This window comes from Chiloscyllium plagiosum, unplaced genomic scaffold (genome assembly GCF_037043375.1).
Source record: "Chiloscyllium plagiosum isolate Xiang-an unplaced genomic scaffold, Cpla_swu_hap1 HiC_scaffold_3, whole genome shotgun sequence".
NCBI lineage: Eukaryota > Metazoa > Chordata > Chondrichthyes > Orectolobiformes > Hemiscylliidae > Chiloscyllium > Chiloscyllium plagiosum.
Window position 1 is genome coordinate 89,668,456 of NW_028270141.1, and position 20,991 is coordinate 89,689,446.

The 20,991-nt window shown below is 42.2% G+C and overlaps 1 protein-coding gene across 6 annotated transcripts in view; it reads right to left on the reverse strand.

Moving 5' to 3' along the window:
- The window catches only part of epha7 (eph receptor A7), a 306,360-nt gene extending 287,119 nt beyond the window's left edge, over positions 1–19,241 (reverse strand). For 5 of the 6 annotated variants that reach the window (XM_087981480.1, XM_043685242.2, XM_043685236.2 and 2 more), the window contains exons 1-3: positions 19,033–19,241; positions 15,746–15,810; positions 8,647–9,316 (exon numbers count right to left, since the gene is read on the reverse strand). In XM_087981480.1, the coding sequence (XP_087837606.1) occupies positions 8,647–9,316; positions 15,746–15,810; positions 19,033–19,129 (832 nt within the window). In that variant the 5' untranslated portion in view covers positions 19,130–19,241. Of the gene's footprint in view, positions 1–8,646; positions 9,317–15,745; positions 15,811–17,485; positions 17,521–19,032 lie in introns of those variants that run through there. The other variant, XM_087981485.1, reaches the window with a different exon arrangement.
- Between the last annotated feature and the right edge of the window lie 1,750 nt (positions 19,242–20,991).

Genomic DNA, 20,991 nt, shown 5'->3' on the forward strand with positions numbered 1-20,991 from the left:
TGTGCAAAATGTAAGAAATATCTTGTTTAATAAACTGGAATTTCTTGAACAGTTGCAGGACAATAATGGCATAAAGGCAGAATTATGCTATTTTCTGAAGAAATGCACCAGTAATTGATGTAGTGGGTTACATACTGAGTTGTGGTTGCATAGGTTTCCTATCACCAAAACTCGAATCACCAAAACTCAACATGGATAAATCTAGCTGCCGTTTCACTTTCACCCGCTCTACACTAAAATCAGGCCAAGTGTTCCTCATGTTTTACAGTAATTCTTAAAAACTTCTTCATGAGACTTGCTCCATATTTATCACATCTTTAAAAGCTACACTCTTTTCTGTGCATCTGCATGTTACATTAAAATACAAAGATTATAGCATCCCTACAGTGTGGAAGCAGGCCATTCAGCCCAACAAATCCACACCAACTCTCCAAAGAGCATCCCACCCAGACTCATCACCCTACCCTGTACCAATAACCCTGCATTCCCCATGGCTAATCCACCTAACCTACACATCCCTGGACACTACGGGCAATTTAGCCTGGTCAATCCTGTTAACCTGCATATCTTTGGACTTTGAAAGAAAACTGGAAAATCCGGAGGAAACCCACGCAGACACGGGGAAGAATGTGCAAACTCCACACAGATAGTTGTCTGAGGCTGGAACTGAACCTGGGTCCCTGTGCTGTGAGGCAGCAGTGTGAGCCACTTTGCCGTCCCGAGTGACTTGAAATATTTTGTGCTTTTGATTGTACAGTTGATGGTTTGCTAGCTTTTAGATTTAACTTACATAAAACCACTAAAATAAAGGCAGTCTTAAAGAAGACAACATAAGTTCCACACTTTCTTCAGGCTCCAATTGCTTATTGGTGAGATCAGTCTTCTCTTTAATATTCTATATGTACTGAAGCACCTCTCAGGAAATTTGGGCATAAGTTTCTGATGATAGAGAATTCGGCATAAATTGTGGCATGATTTCTACATGGAAGCTGGAATAGCTTGTTTTTTGCCTACGATAAACATTTTCTCTTCATCCCTTACTACTTCAACCTCTCTGTTAACAAAGCACGAAGTAGTTGATCAGATCCCAGGCAAACAATTTTGCGACAGTAACATTGGACCCAATTTTCCATGGGCATCCATGTTGAGGTGCTGTGGGCCATCAACAGCAGCAGAATTTGTACTCCAACACAATCTGTAACCTTGTGGCCCAGCATATCCCTCACTTAACCATTATCATCAAGCCAGGGGATCAACCATTGTTCAATGGAGAGTGCAGGAGGGCATGCCAGAAGTGGCACCAGGAGTACATAAAAATGAGGTGTCAGCCTGATGACGCTACCAAACAGGCCTATTTGCAGCAACAGCAGCAAGCAACAGACAGAGCTAAATGATCCCACAACTAATGGATCAAATCTAAACTCTGCAGTCCTCCCACATCCAATCGTGAATGGTGGTGAGCAAATAAAGACTCCGCGAATATCCCTATCCTCATTGATGGAATTGACTAACAAATTGGTGAAAAAGGTAAGATTAAAGTATTCACAGCAATCTTCAGTCGTAAGCGCCAAGTGGATAATCCAACTCAACTTCCTCCAGCTGTTGCCAGCATCACCAATGCCAGTCTTCAGTCAATTCAATTGATTGCAAATGATATCAAGATTTTGTTGCAGGCACTGGATACTGCAAAGGCTATGGGCTCTGACAACATTCCAGCAATAGTACTGAAGATTTGTGGTCCAGAACTTGCTTCCACCTTAGCCAAGCTCCAGTACAGTTGTGACAATAGCATCTATCTGACAATGTGGAATAGTATCCAGTTATGTCCTGTACACAAAAAGCAGGAGAAATCCAACCCAGCCAAGTACCAACCTTTCGGTCTACTCTTGATCATCAGCAAAGTGATGGAAGGTGTCATCAATAGTGCTACCAAGCAGCAACTGCTCAGCAATAATCCACTCAGTGACACCCAGTTTGGGTTCCACCAGGGCCACTGGATATCTGAGGTGAGGTGAGAGTGACAGACTTGACATCAAGGCCACATTTGACTAAGTGTGGCATCAAGAAGCCCTGGCAAAAGTGGACTCAATGGGTATCAAGGGACACACTTTCCACTGTTTGGAGCCATACTTGGCACATAGGAAGGTGATTGTGGTTGTTGGAGGTCAGTCATCTCAGCTCCAAGACATCTCAACAGGAGTTCCTCAGAGTAGTGCCCTAGGCCAACCATCTGCACCTGATTAATAACCTTCCCTCCATCCGAAAGTTAGATGTGCGAAAGTTCGCTGATGTTTATACTATATTCTGCACCATTATGACTGGTCAGATACTGAAGGATCAAATGTAACAAGATCAGGACAATATCTAGGCTCGGGCTGACAAATGGCAAAGAGCAATTGTGCTACACAGGTGCTAGGCTATTACCAACACTAATAAGAGACAATATGACCACTGTCCCTCAACATTCAGTGGTGTTACCCCTCACTTTCCTGGGGGTTACCATTGACCAGAAACTCAACTGGATATGTCATGTAAATACAGTGGCTTTAAGAGCAGGTCAGAGGCTGGGAATAGTGATTAGATTAGAATAGTGCAAAAAGAGGAAGAGGAACACCTGTACAAGGTATTCGCCAAAAACGGATACCCGCGCAATTTCATCAACAGATGCCTAAGAGAAAGACAACGGAACGAGGACATGCCGCAACCTAAAGGACTAGCCACACTGCCATACATCAGGAGCATTTCAGAACTGACAGCCAGACTACTGCGACCACTAGGACTTATAACAGCACACAAACCAACAGCCACCCTCAGACAACAACTCACCAGAACGAAGGACCCGAAACCCAGCTTGAGCAAAACTAATGTAGTGTACAAAATCCCATGCAAGGACTGCACAAAACACTATATAGGACAAACAGGAAGACAGCTAACGATCCGCATCCACGAACATCAACTAGCCACGAAATGCCACGACCAACTATCTTTAGTAGCCACACACGCAGGCGACAAGCAACATGAATTCGACTGGGACAATACTACCATTATAGGGCAAGCCAAACAAAGAACAGCCAGGGAATTCCTAGAAGCATGGCACTCATCCACAAACTCCATCAACAAACACATCGACCTGGACCCAATATACCGGCCACTACAGCGGACAGCTGAAACTGACAACCAGAAGCGGCAGGGACAGGCCACTATAAATGCCAAAGGAAACACCACAGAAGCGCTTCACAGGAGGCTCACAAGCACTGAGGATGTCACCTAGACAGGGGACGAAACGTTTGCAACAAAAATTTCCAGCTCGGCGAACAGAACCACAACAGTGATTAGATTAGATTCCCTATAGTGTGGAAACAGGCCCTTCGGCCCAATTAGTCCAAATTGACCCTCCAAAGATCAACCCACCCAGACCCATTCCCCCTAACTAATGCACCTAACTTTACGGTAATTTAGCATGGCCAATACACCTAACCTGCACATCTTTGGACTGTGGGAGGAAAACAACACCTGGAGGAAACCCATGCAGACACGGACAGAATGTGCAAACTCCACACAGACAGTCGGCCAAGTGTGTTGAGTAGCTCACTTTCTGACTCTCCATAACTTGTCCATTATCTCCAAGGCACAAGTCAGGAGTATGATGGAATACTGCCTACTTGCCTGGATGAGTGCAGCTCCAACAACATTCAAGAAGCTTGACACCATCTTGGACAAATCACCCAGTTTTCTGCACCACATCCACTAGCACCCATTCTCTCCCTCACCAATGATCAGTAGTTGCTGTGTGTTATATCTACAAGGTGCACTGCAGAAATTTAGTAACAATCCTTAGAACAGCACCTTCTAAACCAACAACCACCTTCCTCTCGAAGGACATGGGCAGCTGAGACATGGGAACACCAGTATCTCAACTTCCCCTGCAAGCCTCTCATGATTCTGACTTGGAAATATATTTCTTCACTGTCGCTGGGTCAAAATCCTGGAATTCCCTACCAAAGGACATTGCGGATCGACTTATAGCACATCGACAGAAGCAGTTCAAGCAAGCAGCTCACCACTACCTCCACCAGGGCAAGTCAACTTAGACAACAAATGAAACCGCCAATGATGCCAAGACCCCACAAGAGAATTTTTTAGTAAGTATTCATGAGTAACCTGACAACAGGTTTGTACTTCATAACTGCATAAGCAAGTCCCATCCACACCAACACTCTCTTCAGTGATACAGCCAAGACTAGCAATGCACAAAGCTGGCTGGGTTAGATTTAAAATAGGCGCATCCCAGAAAACAGTAGATTTTTTTTTCCAAAATGAAACATTTTTAAAGAGCCTGATCACACGGTCAAGAGCCCAGTCAGGACAAATCTAAAGCAGTTCTGATGTAATTATTTTTACACGCCGTGACCACTGTTTTGCAGCCATTTCACACACACTCATGTGGACCTCACATGAACTGAGTGGCTTGTTGATTGTTTTCAGTGATGTTGACTGAGGAAAGAATCTCTCTCAGAGAATACAGAGAGAATCCCATGACATTCTTCAAACTCATTCTTTGAGGATTTAACATATGTCCTGATCATTGTTTATCCTTACGCATCTGAGGAACAAGAGTAGTCCCATTCAGCACACTCAGCCTGCCTATTATCTTTACACTATCTCACTGTTGTTTACTGTGCAGAATTAGCTGCCCTTTAATGGATCACTTTAGCTCCTTAAGAACAGGGTAAACCTGATTTACAAAATATGATTACTTTAGCACCCGGATGAGCATGAAGCTTCCAACCTATTTTCAGCCTGATTGCCCCAACCATCTCCCTAAACTAAGGTAAGCTGCAGATCTTGTGTTCATCACCATCACCAAGTCTGAAATTTGACACCCATTACCTTGACATAACCGAGCTGTCACCTGATCCACAAAGAAACCACGAAAATAAAACAAAGAACTGAGGGTGCTGGAAATCTGAAATAAAAACAGAAATTGTTGGAGAATCTCCACAAGTCCAGCAGCATCTGTGGAGAGAAATCAAAGTTAACATTTCAAGTCCAGTGTCCCTTCTCAGGAAGTAGGGTCACTAGACTCAAAACATTGACTCTGCTTCCTTTCCACAGATTATTTTGTGGCATTGAATGTGGCATAAACACAAGTGGAGCCAAGTATAATTTCCCTGCTTTACTTCAAAATAATGCAATAGAATTTTTGTTTTATATCTACTGCTGTGGGCAGAACAGCACTCAGTTTAATGCCTTCACCAAGAGACAACATGCTGACAGCACAGTTCAGTTCTCATTTGAAGCATTCGCCGACATTTTGTGATTAAGTCTCAGTACTTAGGCTTGAACTCAGACAGCCCACTTACTCAGAAGCAAGAGCTGATACTGAAGTCAACTGAGATGCTGACACGACAATGGCTCAGGCCTCCTGACAATAACCTTGAATGGAGACAACAAACATTTCATTCATTCAACATTCACTTCGGGCACAAGCTGTGAATCTTAGGCCTGCCTCTAACTCCTGACAATGAAGATTCAACCAGAAAGGCAACATATTGCACACAACTGTGGGACAAGTAGAAAACTGATCGGAAAGTATTCCTAATGGAAACTAGTAGCTTCTGTAAGATCAAACACCGTGTTTCTGTCTGTAGTTAAATACATTTCTATAATTTTTACACATAACGTACGTAAGATTTGAAAGTTTTTTGGTTAAATCTATGGACAGCCAGAGTTGTGTCTTTTCTGTGTGTGGACAGATCACGAAATGTGACCAAAAACCCAATGAAAATTCATAGCCCATTAAGTGTCATGACACCAATATATTGAATAAAGCTTACACAGAAACACTCTAAAGCAAAGATCCTTAAAATAAAGCATAATTGTTTAGGCTAATGGTTTAGGGAGTACTTTCTTTTCTGGAATGATTACACATACTCCCTGACTGAGAGAGCAAACATATTTTTCTCAAGAAGCATGTCATAGAGTTATAGAGATGTACAGCATGGAAACAGACCCTTCGGTCCAACCCGTCCATGCCGAACAGATATCCCAACCCAATGTAGTCCCATCTGCCAGCACCCGGCCCATTTCCCTCCAAACCCTTCCTATTCATATACCCATCCAAATGCCTCTTAAATGTTGCAATTGTACCAGCCTCCACCACATCCTCTAGCAGCTCAATCCATACACATAACACCGTCTGCGTGAAAACGTCGCCCCTGAGGTCTCTTTTATATCTTTCCCCTCTCACTCTAAACCTATGCCCTCTAGTTCTGGACTCCCCGACCCCAGGGAAAAGACTTTGCCTATTTACCCTATCCATGCCCCTCATAATTTTGTAAACCTCTAAAAGGTCACCCTTCAGCCTCCGATGCTCCTGGGAAAACAGCCCCAGCCTGTTCAGCCTCTCTCTGTAGCTCAGATCCTCCAACCCTGGCAACATCCTTGTAAATCTTTTCTGAACCCTTTCAAGTTTCACAACATCTTTCCGATAGGAAGGAGACCAGAATTGCATGCAATATTCCAACAGTGGCCTAACCAATGTCCTGTACAACTGCAACATGACCTCCCAACTCCTGTACTCAATACTCTGACCAATAAAATAAAGCATACCAAACGCCTTCTTCATTATCCTGTCTACCTGCGACTCCACTGTTGAATCCACCATTGCAATACTGTTGTAGATAGATGATGGTAATTTTCATTTTATCAGCTCTGTTATTATCTCGATTCTGCTAAAATTATTGGAAATTTCTTCATCTTCTTAAGCAACATTACATCTGTGGTGCCTCAAAATTACATTTTTACAACTTCAGGTATGAACTAAAGAAGCTAATCTTTGAGAGAGTTGCTGTCCCATTCAACCTTGATCTGTGACGAAAACTACTTTGTACATATTGCGTATTTTTCTTAGCGCAGTGAAGACTGAACGGGGACTTAAGGGAGGTGTACAAAAATATGAGGAACATGGATAATTTGTAAACGGAGAAAATGTTCATCTTGGTAGAAGAGTCAATATCCACAGGGCAGTTTTGCACTAGGAAGCAGGAGATTTAGAGGGGATTTAAAGAAATATATTTTACCCAGAAGGTTGTCAGCAACTGCAACTCACTGTGTAAAATGGTGGTAGAGGCAATAACTGTCAAGACATTTAAGAAATATTTACATGATTGCTTGAAGTTGTATATAAGGCTACAGGCCAAGTGCTGTAAAATGGGATGAGAATAGATTGGTGCTGGTTCAGACACGATGGGCCAAAGGGTCATTTAAATGCTGTAAAATCTCTGTGACTATGATTTTTTTTTTCTAGACTTTAAAATGTTCTTTTAATTCTAATATTGCTTTTCTTCATTTTCTATTCACATACAGATATAATATTTCTCGAACACTTAGAGCTTGGGAGTTGGAACAATCATACAATTCTCTACAAACAATCAAGAACAGAACCAGACAGCGTAATCCAAGAAAGATTGATGCCAACTGACTGCTTTCAGAATTAACCACCGCACTACCCTCTCCCTGATCCAACACCATAAAACCATGGGGAGTTCCATTTAGTTGTGGCCAAGAAATAACAGAAGTTGTTTCACGAAAGCAAATGCATTGTTGCAACATCCAGACCTGGAGCTATCATCTACAAAGAAGCTCATGTTGTGAATTACTGTTTATACTTGAGTAAAAGTCGATCTCATGCAAAAGTCAATCCCCTTTTTTTGGCCCAAAAAAAATCTGAAATTTTCCATATATCTCGTGTAAAAATGAAACCCTAGCTCTTCACGATAACAAATCAACATTTGTGAGTCAAGATATTATCTTGTACATAAATGTTACAAGGAGAAAATGAATCTTTTTTGTGCTATTCTGTGTTGTGATCCACAATTCACAGCAAATTCACAATTCACAAAGTTATGCTATGGATTTCTTAAGTTCATTATCACATAAGCACTATAATTAGTATAATTATACAAAGTTTATCATGCCATCATTTCCAAAACAGATAGGCTTACATGTATTTACTTCACTAATAATTACCGTTTACATATTGGCGATTTTTCACATGGCCAATGATCAGTATCAGAAATAAAAGCTTCAAGTGTTAGTTTGAAAACTAAAACAATGATATACGAAAGAAACGAAGGGAAATGGAAGAATTTGGCGCAAAAGTTTAAGATGCATCAGGTCAGAGTCAGGTGACCACCTCCCTTTGTGTGCAGCTCAGCAGAGCTCAGATCCCCTGCAGCATTTGTGGAATTGCTGTAATTTGTTGTGTTTTTATTTCTTTATTTGTTTAGAAATCAATTGGGCTTCAGCCAATGATAAGGTATTTTGGACTGTAGCACAAATTTCAGCTCCTCAAAAGTAGTGTCCATGTAATAGTTGACCCCACAAATTTAACCTTAAAAAAAAGTCTAAGAAATTTGACTTATACACGAGTATATACGATAAACACTCCAACAATTTTAATATTGGTTTAAGGATAATGTTCAACTATCCAAAAGCTCAAGATTAATTGTTAGAAAATTACCTTGTTTCATGTTCATTTGTTGTCACTTTTGACCCATTTATAATTATTTATAAAATGGGCTCATTTATAAACTTTTTGTCAAATTATAGGTGTACCATTTAGATGCAAAATGAAGCACTTACCCTCACATTCATCTCCTTTCTGCTGAAATCCTGCTTTGCAGATGCACTTCCCAATGGGCACCAACCACTCACCCTCTGCACTGCAGTGCATCTTGGGAGGGTTTTCTGTTTCCTCTTCTGCGTCACTAACACAGGTGCCACGCACCTCCACCAGGGACGAAAATTCAGACCCTGTCACTGTGTCTGGGAAAGCTGCCAAATTTTCCACAATTGACCAACATTTCTTATAGTAAACACGCACGGACACGAGGGCAATGCAGGCACCCACATCCTGGAAAGCCAAGTAGAATCCCTTTCTCGACAAAGGCCCGATTTCTCGCACCTCTGTGTTAAGTTTCATTACACGTTCCCCAAGGTCCCCTTGAGTAAAACTTTCATCAGCTGCAATAGTATCTATTTTGAGGTACTGACTCTCCTTGATGTTCCAGCCAGCATCTGAGTCACTTTCAAAGTAATACAGATTAAATGTCTCTTTACATGTCCCCAAGACTCCTGGAATGCTATTACAATCCCTCAGGGTAAACTTCACCTCCACAAATATCCTCTGAGCATTGCCTCTTGCAATCCAGTTAGTCCGCAGCCAGTTGTTCTGATTAGGTTCCATTACTCTGCACACCTGGTACGTGCGGATCGGAATGTAGTTCTCATCTACGCCACTGATCTCTTCCCACTGAAAGGAAACAGTACAAGATATAACCTTCTCATAGTATAACAATAATCTGAGACCAAAATACAGTATCTCCTGCTTATTTGTAAAACATGTGTTTTGAAACATTACAAATGAAACTCCCACAAGCATCCTTGTAAGGCATCCAAGTGGACATTGCAATGTGAACTTGTGTAAATGCTTTCTTGCCTGTCATAAACCAGGAAATGTTTTAGGTTTGGGCAAGTTTAGAGTATTAGATTTGCAAATTTTATTTTCAATGTGTTGTGAATGGTTCTGAAGTGGAGTAATTACACAAAAGCTTTCAGATAAAAATCATATATGCCAAACCATCCAACAATATCTTTAGCTTCTAACAAAAGAAAGTGATACCAACAATGACCTATTTTTACACTCTTACATATGGGATAATGGTGTGTATTGAAAGAAGCATTAGGATGAATCTATCTTATGGTAAGTGTTCAAGAGCCCAATGACAAAAGCAATGTACTATGGATGCTGAAAATTTGAAATAAAGACAAAAATTCCTGGAAACACTCAACAGGCTAGGTAGTATCAGTGGAGAGAAAGTTAACATTTTAGGTTGAGATTGCCTAACCTGCAATCTGTGTTTATTTGGCCCTCCAAGAACAGAGATTACAAATGTCATTATGGCTCAATAGGCCCTTGATGATTTTCCTGAAACCAATTTTATTAGATGGAATACCTTGCAGCATTTGTGCCAAATACCCAACCTGATTTCCAGGTTGGAATGTTTTACATACCAGAACCACTTTTCTTTTAATTTGGCCCTAAAATCTTGATACCAAGTTACATTCCTCCAAAGCTTTTGAGCAAAGTAACAATGAAAAATTTTCTGTCTAATACATCAAGTGGTTCTCACTCCCTTTAATCAAGCACATGCTTTTTCCTCTGCTTCAAACGTTTATTGTATCCATTTCAAACAAGGACTGTTATCTGATACTGAACACTGCAGTATTAACTGCAGTACTATCAGCTGTGAGATGCATTAACCAGGAAATGGCCCCATCAATTACCCAAACAAAAGCTAGTCCATTCAGCTCACCGAAGGACTATGTTGGATGTCCAGACTATGCCGAGTTAGCTCATCATCTGTTTGGCAATATCTGAGGATCTATAGTTGACATCATTACCTATAATCTAAGGTGAAACTAATTATACTGGGTTGCTATATAAAACTCTATACCAGAAATGCAAATGTAGTCATTAAACAACAAGGCTAACTTTGCTTGGTATTTGGCACACACTTTACCAATGGGTGTTGCTGGGTGCTTAATATATATTGAGCCTGTCAGTGAATGGGATCATGCAATTTTACTATCTGGCTACTCACATGGTGAAAAGGAATTTTTGACTTAACCGTGCACTGAAAAAAAAATCGGGGAGGGAATTGAAGTACATCTGCAGCTGTGAAAGACTGGGAAGGGGGTAGCTCAAAACCTAGAAACCCTTCGGTATCTGTTTGGTTGCTTTGATTATCAGCCTCCTCCAGTGGCAGCATAACGCCTCTGGAACCCAGGGGTCTCAAAGCAGACCTCAGCATCACCTTTCTTCAACAGAATTCTCAGTAATCACACAATGCAGAAAGCAAAGTGAGAAATCAATAAAGTCCTTTTCATCTTAGTAAAATGCTAGGTATCACCTTGTGCCAGACCTACTTATTACCATGTCCAAAATAAAGTAATGGAGACAGCAAAAGGACATAACAGGGCCATTTTTCTTTCCTCATTTCTTTGAAGAGTATTTTAGGCTCAATGCTCCAAGATGGGAATTCTGTCATGGATTGGATATTCCATGGTCTTTAAAACAAAATTCTAAAATTTTAGGCACAGAATTGGAAAGTGTGATTTTTGTTAATGCTTAATTTGAATGTATATTAATATGGAGCAAACCTTGATTGATTAATGTATGAACGATAACAGGCACAAAGTTTATTAACTTTTCTCTAACAGCAACTTGAAAAAATCTTCAGAATCATTTTTCCAGGCATGAGTAGGAAACAAAGAGGTCAAAGGACATTTTAATTTTAATCGTGTCCCAAACAATCACTTCACATATTTTCTGAGTGACTGAGATCAATATTGATGAGCATATGGTTTGCACGTGTACTTAGCTCTTCATTACTTTCCCAAATCACACTGAGAAAAGAATGGTGCAAGTGCATGAACCACACACTGAGCCCTGCTGGAAAAAGTATGTCATACAAAATGAGAAGACATAGAACATTTATTCTCAAAGTTAAGCATCTGTAGCTCATAGTTAGACCAAGAGAGGAACTAATGTATGAATCACTACAGAATCAAACTCTTCTAATCTGAGGATATGCCTTACCGAAATTTCCATTAATGTTTGTGTTCAGCAATAAAAAGATCATCTCCTGTTATTTGTGCAGGATCTGATTTTACATCCAATTCTCCCTATCCTAATGCTAGAATCTTACATTGCCCTTTGTTTTTAACAGTAAGTGCAAAATACATGTGATCAGTTGAAAACGGTCATTGCTTTATACATATAAGAAACTAAAGAACCCTTTTACAAAGGGCTAATTGTCAGTTTACAGTTTAACAAACTCAGAATGGACTAGCTGATGATCTGCATTTTATGAAAATATATGACTGCTGGTATGGCTACAAAATTAAAATATATGGAATATCAACAATCAGGAAAAATACTTGTAGGAAATAATTATGATAACTTAAGTTGACAAAATAATTTGTAAGATTTTATATATGTTAATCATAACTTATTAATTATTTAGAGAAGTGGGAGCTGCAATTGTAAGGATAATTTTCATTTATATAACTGAAACTGAAGCAGTTAATACATAAAATATCCTTTTCACTAATGTTTTATATTTATTTTGTATTGATGGAGTCAGAACATATTGTTGCCTAATAAGTTTTAGTTGTATTTTTACATTCGATATCCCACACCAGACTACAGAGGGAGAGAAACAGAGACAACTGGTGATGGTTTAATTTGAGAGTCACCATGTCTCAAGAGAGAGGAGAGGTTGAGGAGAGTCCTACACGGTAACCTCAGCCTGTGCAAGAATTGGACCCACGCTATTGGTGTTACTCTGCATCTCAAATCAGCCAACCAAGCTAACCGACCCTCCACATTGATATTATAAAAGAAACATTCATACAAATTCACTTTCTTCTGTTGTCTCAAATAGTACATTCTGTGGTCTGTCAGTCATGCAGACTTAATCCACATTTTATCTTTACTTCGCTTCTGTTTGATGACTTCCTTTTTCCTTAAACCGCTGTAATGGAAGGCCTTATTTGGCACAGCATTTATTATTAGATAGTGAGTATTATTTGAATGAGCATTAGGCTCAAATTAAAGGGAAGCAGACAAGCTGAGAACAATGACATCACTAAGTAATACCTGTTGGTAGTGTGCGAAATAACTGCATTAAGGGCTGCCATGTGAACCAGAGCAAGCAGAGAGGAATGTTCCGACTAAAACGCAGTCTAAAAAGACAAGCTCAGACAACAAAGCCACTCAATACAACCACCTTTTGCCAAAATAGAGTCCCTTTTATCTGATTGCCTCAAAGATAAACTGAAACCTTTCTGAAGAGCTGAGTAACAATCCATTCTAAATCCCATTTATGAAAAGCCCCCTATAATGGTGCAGACTACTTGTGGAATGTCCAAAGCATTGATATTCATTTACTGCAGACAAACACTCAGTTACTGAAGTCCTTCTGCAGATTCCATATCACAAGATTGGCAAGGCTCTCAAAAGAGCCTCTGCTGGATACCTGACTGCAGGGTACACAAGCCAAGTGAAAGTTCTGCTTTATTATGTTGTACTGCCAGGTGAATTAACTGTGTTTTGCATACTTTTGCCCTGACTTCTCAAAAAAAGTCAAGGATATTATATCTCATTCATGTAGAGGACATGTAAAGTTTAAAATATGATTGTTATGAGGAAAAAAATGCTGAAAATTAAAGTGCTTTGGAATAGCAGGAAGCCTTTATTTATGCATGGTGTAGTCAGTTGATACACTGTTTTTCCATCTCTGAAACCTAAATAAATATAAACCAATCTAATTGATTAAAATGTATTTTTTTGCTCCTTTAAGCATTTTATATGGCACAAGCCTGGCTGAATCTGAACAGTCACTAACGGGTATGGGCACATAGCATTAAAAATACCTTACTCAGGAAAAATCGAGAAATTACAAAGGTAGTTGGTGTGAAAAGTGAAACAATTCACCATCTGAACATGGTGCAGCCATACTGCTTCGCACAGCCATCTATATATAATTTACCTGGAACAAAAGCAGAAACTGCTGGAAAAGCTCGGGAGGTCTGGCAGCATCGGTGGAGAGAAATCAGAGTTAAGGTTTTGGGGTCCCATGACCCTTCCTCAGAACTCAGCAGAAGGGTCACTGGACCCGTAACGTTAACTCTGATTTCTCTCCACAGACGCCACCAGACCTACTGAGCTTTTCCAGCACATTCTGTTTTTGTTTCTGATTTCCAGCATCTGCATTTATTTTGGTTTTTATAATTAACCTGGGTTTAAAATGGCTACTGCTGACGTTCAGCAAATAAATGAAAAAATAATCCATTCCTGGTATTGAATATATTTTATCCCAACGGGGACAAAAGTCAAATTAAAATGAATTAATTAATTTGAAAATTACCATCAATTAAAAAATACATTATGCAAGTCTGGTCTTACTGTTCATCATGAAGCAGCGTTATTCTTTGTTTTCTACACTTTTTTTATATACATTAAACAGATCCAAAAATGAATTGCTGTCTAACTTGTAGTTATTTTATGTGCTCACTCTTGTGATTTCCATCTTTGTTTGTTTGATTTATTAGCATCACATCGTCATCTAGGTAAATTAAATAATTTGACTTTCTCAGACATTTTGTGCAATTTTCAAAGTAGCCAGACATAGAAAGTCAGCACTCAGTATTAACAGAAGTTCTTCAATAGTAACAATTTATACCTCATGGTTTATTTCAAATTGTTTGAGCTTGCTTGTGATTTTACATTAGCAGTTGATGCTTTGTGACTTACACAGTCTTGCTTCAACTGTACCCAACCTCTGGCCCAACAAGGTGATATATGCAATGCTGTATTGTGGAAAGAAACTTCCGGGGAGGTGTAAAGTTAAAAAAAAGGGTATGGGTTGGGAAACAAAGCAGTTTACCAATATCAAACGTTCACAATATCTTGACAATATCCGTAATAATATATTATAGATGAATTTCACATGGGATTGTGTGTTTAAGTAATGCATAACAATTGTTAAATTGCTTGCATCAAATGGATCAACACATAATTGAAGCAAAGATAGTTTTGTTCAGATTGGCAAGACGTGTTTTCTGCAATAGTCTTTCATTCATTATCTAATGCATCATCTATATGGTAATTTACAAAGCACAACACTTTCCAATCCAAGTGCAATCCAAATCCTTTATTAGCCTATAAACACCATTTGCTCCCATCTCTCTTCTGCCAATGTTAAAAGTAGAACAAATTCTAGCCAACCTTTGTCCAGACTAGCTGTGAATCCAGTTTGGGGTAAAATCAACACTCTCCCAGACCAACACTCAGCTGGCTGGACATAATTCAACCAAAATCAAAAAAGGGGCAAAGTCTAACACCCTGTAATCACCTTGGATGCTGCCTGAACTGCTGTGCTCTTCCAGCACCACTAATCCAGAGCCTGTAATCACAGTCTACTTATATATAGCCCACTTGTGACTGAAATGTCTATTTAATTAATATCTGGAATGTGTTCGAAAAATTCCAATTTCTTTCAGTGCACCTATACATTTTCCTCCGTTGTATATTTGCCCAGTTTGTTAATAATTACGCTTGCCAATTTCAAAATACATTTCACTTTTTAACACTTAATATAATCGAGTAGATTTATTTTAACGGATTTGTCGAAAAAGTAGTCTTTGCACAGTTACAACGAAATTTCCCAGACCCAAACCGAAAATGCACATTAATTTCTGTCATAATGGGTAGTTCAAAGGATAAATCTACAGATCACGCGGGAGATAACAACCATGTTGGTGTTAATGTGTGTATTGGAAATCAATTGACTGCCATTTATTAAATTTCCATTTGTCCCAGATCAAGCGTTTCATCTCAGCACGTCGAGGAGCGAGTGATTTAAGACGGACGGTTGCACATTTGATAATATAACAACCTCGTTTAGATTAGTTTAAGAACTTTAAACAGTCGATCTTATCACTGATTGAGGTGGGGCTTTGGACACAAAAGGTCATCTGTAATGGCTCATTATGGACATTCAGATCCAACAGCAAGGATACACTCAGTTTGCTGTCCTTCGGGTTTCGGTGAAGGCTCTACTGCTCTTGGCAAAAACGTGTCATTTCAAAAAAGCTGAGAAACGTGAACGCTTACCCCGTCAGAAGGAAACGAGATCCACTCCAGCTCCGTCTGTTGTGCTTTGGAATCCAGCAAAATAACTGCCAGAGAGAGAGAGAGAGACAGAGACAGAGACAGAGAGAGGAAAAGATCATACGGAAAGTGTCAGCTACTTCCAAAACAGGTTTCCTCTCGATCAACTCGTAAAATAATACGTTCAGTCTGACATAACCCCTTCAAATCGCTGAATGCGGTGTACCGCCACAAATAATATTTTGGTTTAACAAGGACAATTCAAACAATTACATTAAAGGGCAGAGTTTAATTGCAAAATGAGGAGATATCATTTGTATTCCGTGAGCTTTCTTTATATTCGAAATAATCTCTCACCCCCTTTCAATTTGTCTATTCAGAACATTTTTTTAAGGAAAAAAAGATACGAAAAGATGTAAATCTATGTGGATGTTCCCCAAACAGCAAGTGTCCCGGGAGGAAACCGAAATCTACCATTTCAGCGACATGGAGTGAGGCTGGCCATTCGGACGGAAGGCAAGTGGGAAATGCTATCGGTGCTGGTTTCAATCGAAACCCTGCTCTCCCTGAACTTTTCCCTCACTGACGAGAACTTATTGTCAATCCTACTCCTGGGAATAGTTTTGTTTTCGCGGACAGCATGGCCGGGGGTGATCCGCATCAGAAGGCGTCAGGTAACAGTGTGTCCGAGCGAGTGACCAGCAGCCACAGTATTGCCCCACAGGGACCAGCGACAAGGCAGTTAAATCGGCTCGGAACGAACTTTTATTTTTAAAGCGACTGGCTCACATGTCACCTTAAACGGGCACTCAGATCGGCAAACGAAATTTGTAACGCTCTTAAAGAGGCCGAAGAAAGTTCCTGGTTCCGACGGAGCTGAGCTTTAATAAATGTCACACTCAGTCCTGAGGAATATTGCCTCCCAATATCCCCCACATCCTTTCCCAATCATTTGGTCCCGCTCTTTTTTCAAGTTGATATTGACTTAAGAATTACCAGTGTCTCTCTCTCTCTCTCTGATCAATGCAGAGGTGTTACGGTTGGTTTGGGATGGGTGAAACTGACACGAAATTAACAAGGTACTCTTTTCACAGACGCGGGATTTAGTGGAGGGGAGTGTTCGTTTTTGAAGGGGCAGGAGGCCGCTGGCTACGGAGCAGGAGATGGCTGTATACGGGGCAGGAGATGGCTGTATAAGGGTGAGGGGATGGCTGTGTAAGGGACAGGGGATGGCTGAATAAGGGGCAGGAGATAGCTGTATAAGGGTCAGGGAATGGCTGTATAAGGGGCAGAGGATGGCTGTATAAGGGGCAGGAGATGGCTGTACAAGGGGCAGGGGATGGCTGTACAAGGGGCAGGAGATGGTTGTACAAGGGGCAGGGGATGGCTGTACAAGGGGCAGGGGATGGCTGTACAAGGGGCAGGAGATGGCTGTACAAGGGGCAGGAGATGGCTGTACAAGGGGCAGAGGATGGCTGTACAAGGGGCAGGGGATGGCTGTACAAGGGGCAGGAGATGGCTGTACAAGGGGCAGGGGATGGCTGTACAAGGGGCAGGGGATGGCTGTACAAGGGGCAGGAGATGGCTGTACAAGGGGCAGGGGATGGCTGTACAAGGGGCAGGAGATGGCTGCACAAGGGGCAGGGGATGGCTGTCTCGGAGATGGGAGGTCTCTGCCTGGATTCAGGTGGAAGAGTGAGAGTGCTCGCTAGAAGTCGCAGGCCGCCTCCAAGCGACAAGTACCTGGCACAGTCCGGCTCCCGACAGCACAGCCAGCGCCGCTCGCAAAACATGCCCCAAAGCAAACTCACAGTCGGAAATCACACCTCCATGTCTTAATCTCGGTTCCACTTTTATAAACTGATGATGTGCGGGAGGAGCGGTTCATAAAACCTGAAGGGTTCCGCTGGCGCAAAGCTCATCTCGCCGTGAGCCGGGCGAGTTTCCTGCTGTGCATTTCGTGATCGGCAGCACAGGTTTGATTCCCGCTTGCCGGGGTTTTAAGTGATGTTTCACTTGCTCTTCCCAATAACAGAAGCACCCGGGACATCGCAGGCTCAGGCTGGTACCGCCGCACCAACTTTTCACAAGTTTTGTTTTGATCTGTTCGGCTGAAACGTTCCGCTCCTGCGAGACGGCGACCGCACGAGTGGGCGAGGGATCTGGGGGGGGGGGGGGGGGGGGGGGAACAGTGCTGTGGATGGCGCCTGATGTGACTGACCTCTTATCAGCAGTAAGGGCTGGCGGCTAATGTTGTCCCTCAGCCAGCCGCTCCAGTCTTCCTTTGGAGCTGGGTTCTGAAATGTCAAAACTGACTTGTGCTCCCACTGCATTTACCAGCTTCGAGATTTGTTGCCTTGAGAAAAGCGCGGCTGGATGGTGAAAGGAAGAGGTCTCCCCTCACATCCACAGCGGGGATGGAATTGTACTCCAGGACTTTTATATATATAAAAAAAGTTTGTTTTATTAGAGTACAGTTCCCAGTGTTTACAGCCCGGAGCTGCAGTGTTGGAGATGGAAACTCCCATTCTTGGCTTCACCCAAAAGTGCCCTCACGTTGTGTGTCTTTTTTTTCCCCTGCCGATTTGAAACGCTTTCCTGCAAACTCACAGAGTTTAGCCGGTTACCAGTCAGGGAGCTTTGCGCCTTTCGCGAGGATTCCGGGATGCGGCTGAGCAGCAGTCCGGCGGTGGACCGCATTCTGGGGGTGGGGGTGCGGGGTGGGGGGAGTCTGGCTAACTTCAGGACGGAATCGCTTTCCTTCCCCATCGCTCAGTGAACTCACTGCAGTCGGCGGCGAGCGCACACGCCGGTCAAACAACGAAGGAGTTACGACCGCGGGGGTGTCCGTCAAAGGCTAATGATAAATTCAGTCACTTTGTGTCCAGTAAAACTGATTTCTGTGTGTCCCCCGTGTCGTTCCTCTCCAGACCCGTGCATGTACTAAAATCAAAGTGGCTGGGAATCGATATCAGGATCTGAGAGTGTGGCTCATGCTCCCAAAACGTGCCGACACTAAATCTGGCCAGCGATAATAATCGCCATGAAACTGGGACCTCGGTGGATGCTCCCGTTCGGAGAGAAAGGGACGGGGGGAGCTGGGAGTTTGAAGGGAAGGGAGAGAGAGGGAGAGAGTCGCCAGTTGTGCTGTCCCGTTCCGAGAGTCACGGGTCGCTCACGGAAGCAGCATATTCCGGGGGAAAAAGGGGAGAAGATTTCCCTTTGCCTACCACCAACAACATTCCCCTCCCCCCCTCCACCCCAAAAAACAAACCCCATCCGTTTCTTACCTTCTCTTGCAGCCTGCGTCAGATGGGCAAGGATGGTGCTGAGCAAAGAACTGCAGCCGCAGATAATCCAGAGAGCGCGGCTGAGCTTGGAGCTCATGGTGACACCGGTGGCTGCTTTTTTGTTGTTGTTTATTTTCTCTCTGAGCAGCTTTCTGTGTGTGTGTTGTTGCAGCAAACTCCGCCGTATCCTCCAGGCTTTGGGTCCCAGCCTCTGCCGGCAAGCTTCACTTCCACACACTCAAATAGCGGGCAGTGCTGCCTGGGGCTGAGGGGGGCGGAGAGATTGGGACAGCCGGCACGTCAGTCAACCTGGCCGGGGAGAGACTGACAGCAACAGCAGCCAGACAACAGAGAGCTTTCCCAGACAGGGCCCTGCCCGAAGCTAGGGCTACATCACCAATCCGAGTGGGACAGAGGAGGGCTTTACATTCTCCAATCGGGCGAACCCTATATAAAGTAACATACCAGAGGGACATTGAGGGGCGAGTCAATTTTGCAAAATTTTTAGGCTTGTTTTGTAGCAAAGGAAACGCTTGCAGGGTCAGTGATAGTGGAGCCACCTGTAAAAGGCTCGATCCATTTGAAAGAAAATACCGAGCCACAGTTCACCCGAGTTAAGAAAAAGTCACCTCACACAGTCTGCAGGGGTCAACAAAACTGAAGCGGGGATGGACAGAAAACAGATACCTCCAGGAGTCAGTCCAGGGACTGTGTGAAATGAGTCAGGAAAGGAGAGATCTCGAACAGTTGTGGTGGTGAAACAGTCAGTGCACTGACTGAGAAGCGAGGAAGGAGACATGCCGGTTAGATTCCCAACGTGAAGTTACCCCTTGCAGCCTGTGCGAATGAATAGACGATGGATTCGTCTTTTTTAAAAACTTTTTCTAAAAGTGAGGACTCAGGTTGCATTATAGTCACTTCCTTCAAGCAACCCCCTTCTCCCCCGTCCCTCATTCTTTCTCGTGAGCGTGGACTGTAACCATCGGGGTGTTCCGTCTTTAATTTTCGTTAGGTGCATCCAAGGGGATGACTGAGCATTTAATTCCACCCCGTCTATATGATACTGAGTTTAACTCCAGCGTTGATCATTAAGATCACAGCCTGGGCAGTGAACTTTAAACTATTCTGATCTGAGTGACTCTGTACCATAACAGTAACGCACGATTCATCAAGGGAACACATCTCCGAGGTGAAATCAATCCTGTCTTTGGTTTTTCGGTGGTCCTTTTGACTGTTACAAATATAACTGTCAGTAGGGAAAATCTTAAATTCTGCTTTGGATTGGTTTCATGTTCAATGAGAGATGTAGCAGAGTAAAGTCTTTATCATTTTCTCAATAAAAGCGGCGGAAAATTCCTGTTTAAAGTAACGGGTGCCACTTTTGAAAATACATCTTAACCTCTTCAATTGATTCCAGTTCAAGTCATTGGCGGGTTGTAACCCAAGGAAACGAAGTTTGAACGGAAGGATACCGTCTCACAGGTGACCAGGATAGAGGGCAGTGTAGCCCCTGCGGTAGGTTTCTGTACAAGCCCAACAAAGGCACGATAGAAATTTGAAATTGCCATGGGAATTCTTAAAGCACAGTAAGCACATTTTCTGTCTCATCTTTGAAAGAACGGTTTTTGTTTTGCAAGGGGCGGTTTTATTTTAACTGATCTTCAGACTCGATTTTAAAATCACCTCGACGGACCTATGGAAGGGGGTAAGGGGCTCTGCAATCACCGGGGATGTGATACAGAGCAAATCGACTCGGCCACAGACTGATGGCTCCTCAAATGCACGTAAATATATTCTTGTACAAGCAACAAATACCTGGGTTTGTTTGCAGGCTCGAGTCAAACTCCAATGTTTGTTTCTCCATATGCTACTGCCCAGAACCGAACTGCTTTAGTCACTATACATAAAGGATATTTTTATGAATGAAGTATATTTTTGAAATATTAAAAAAAACCTCCT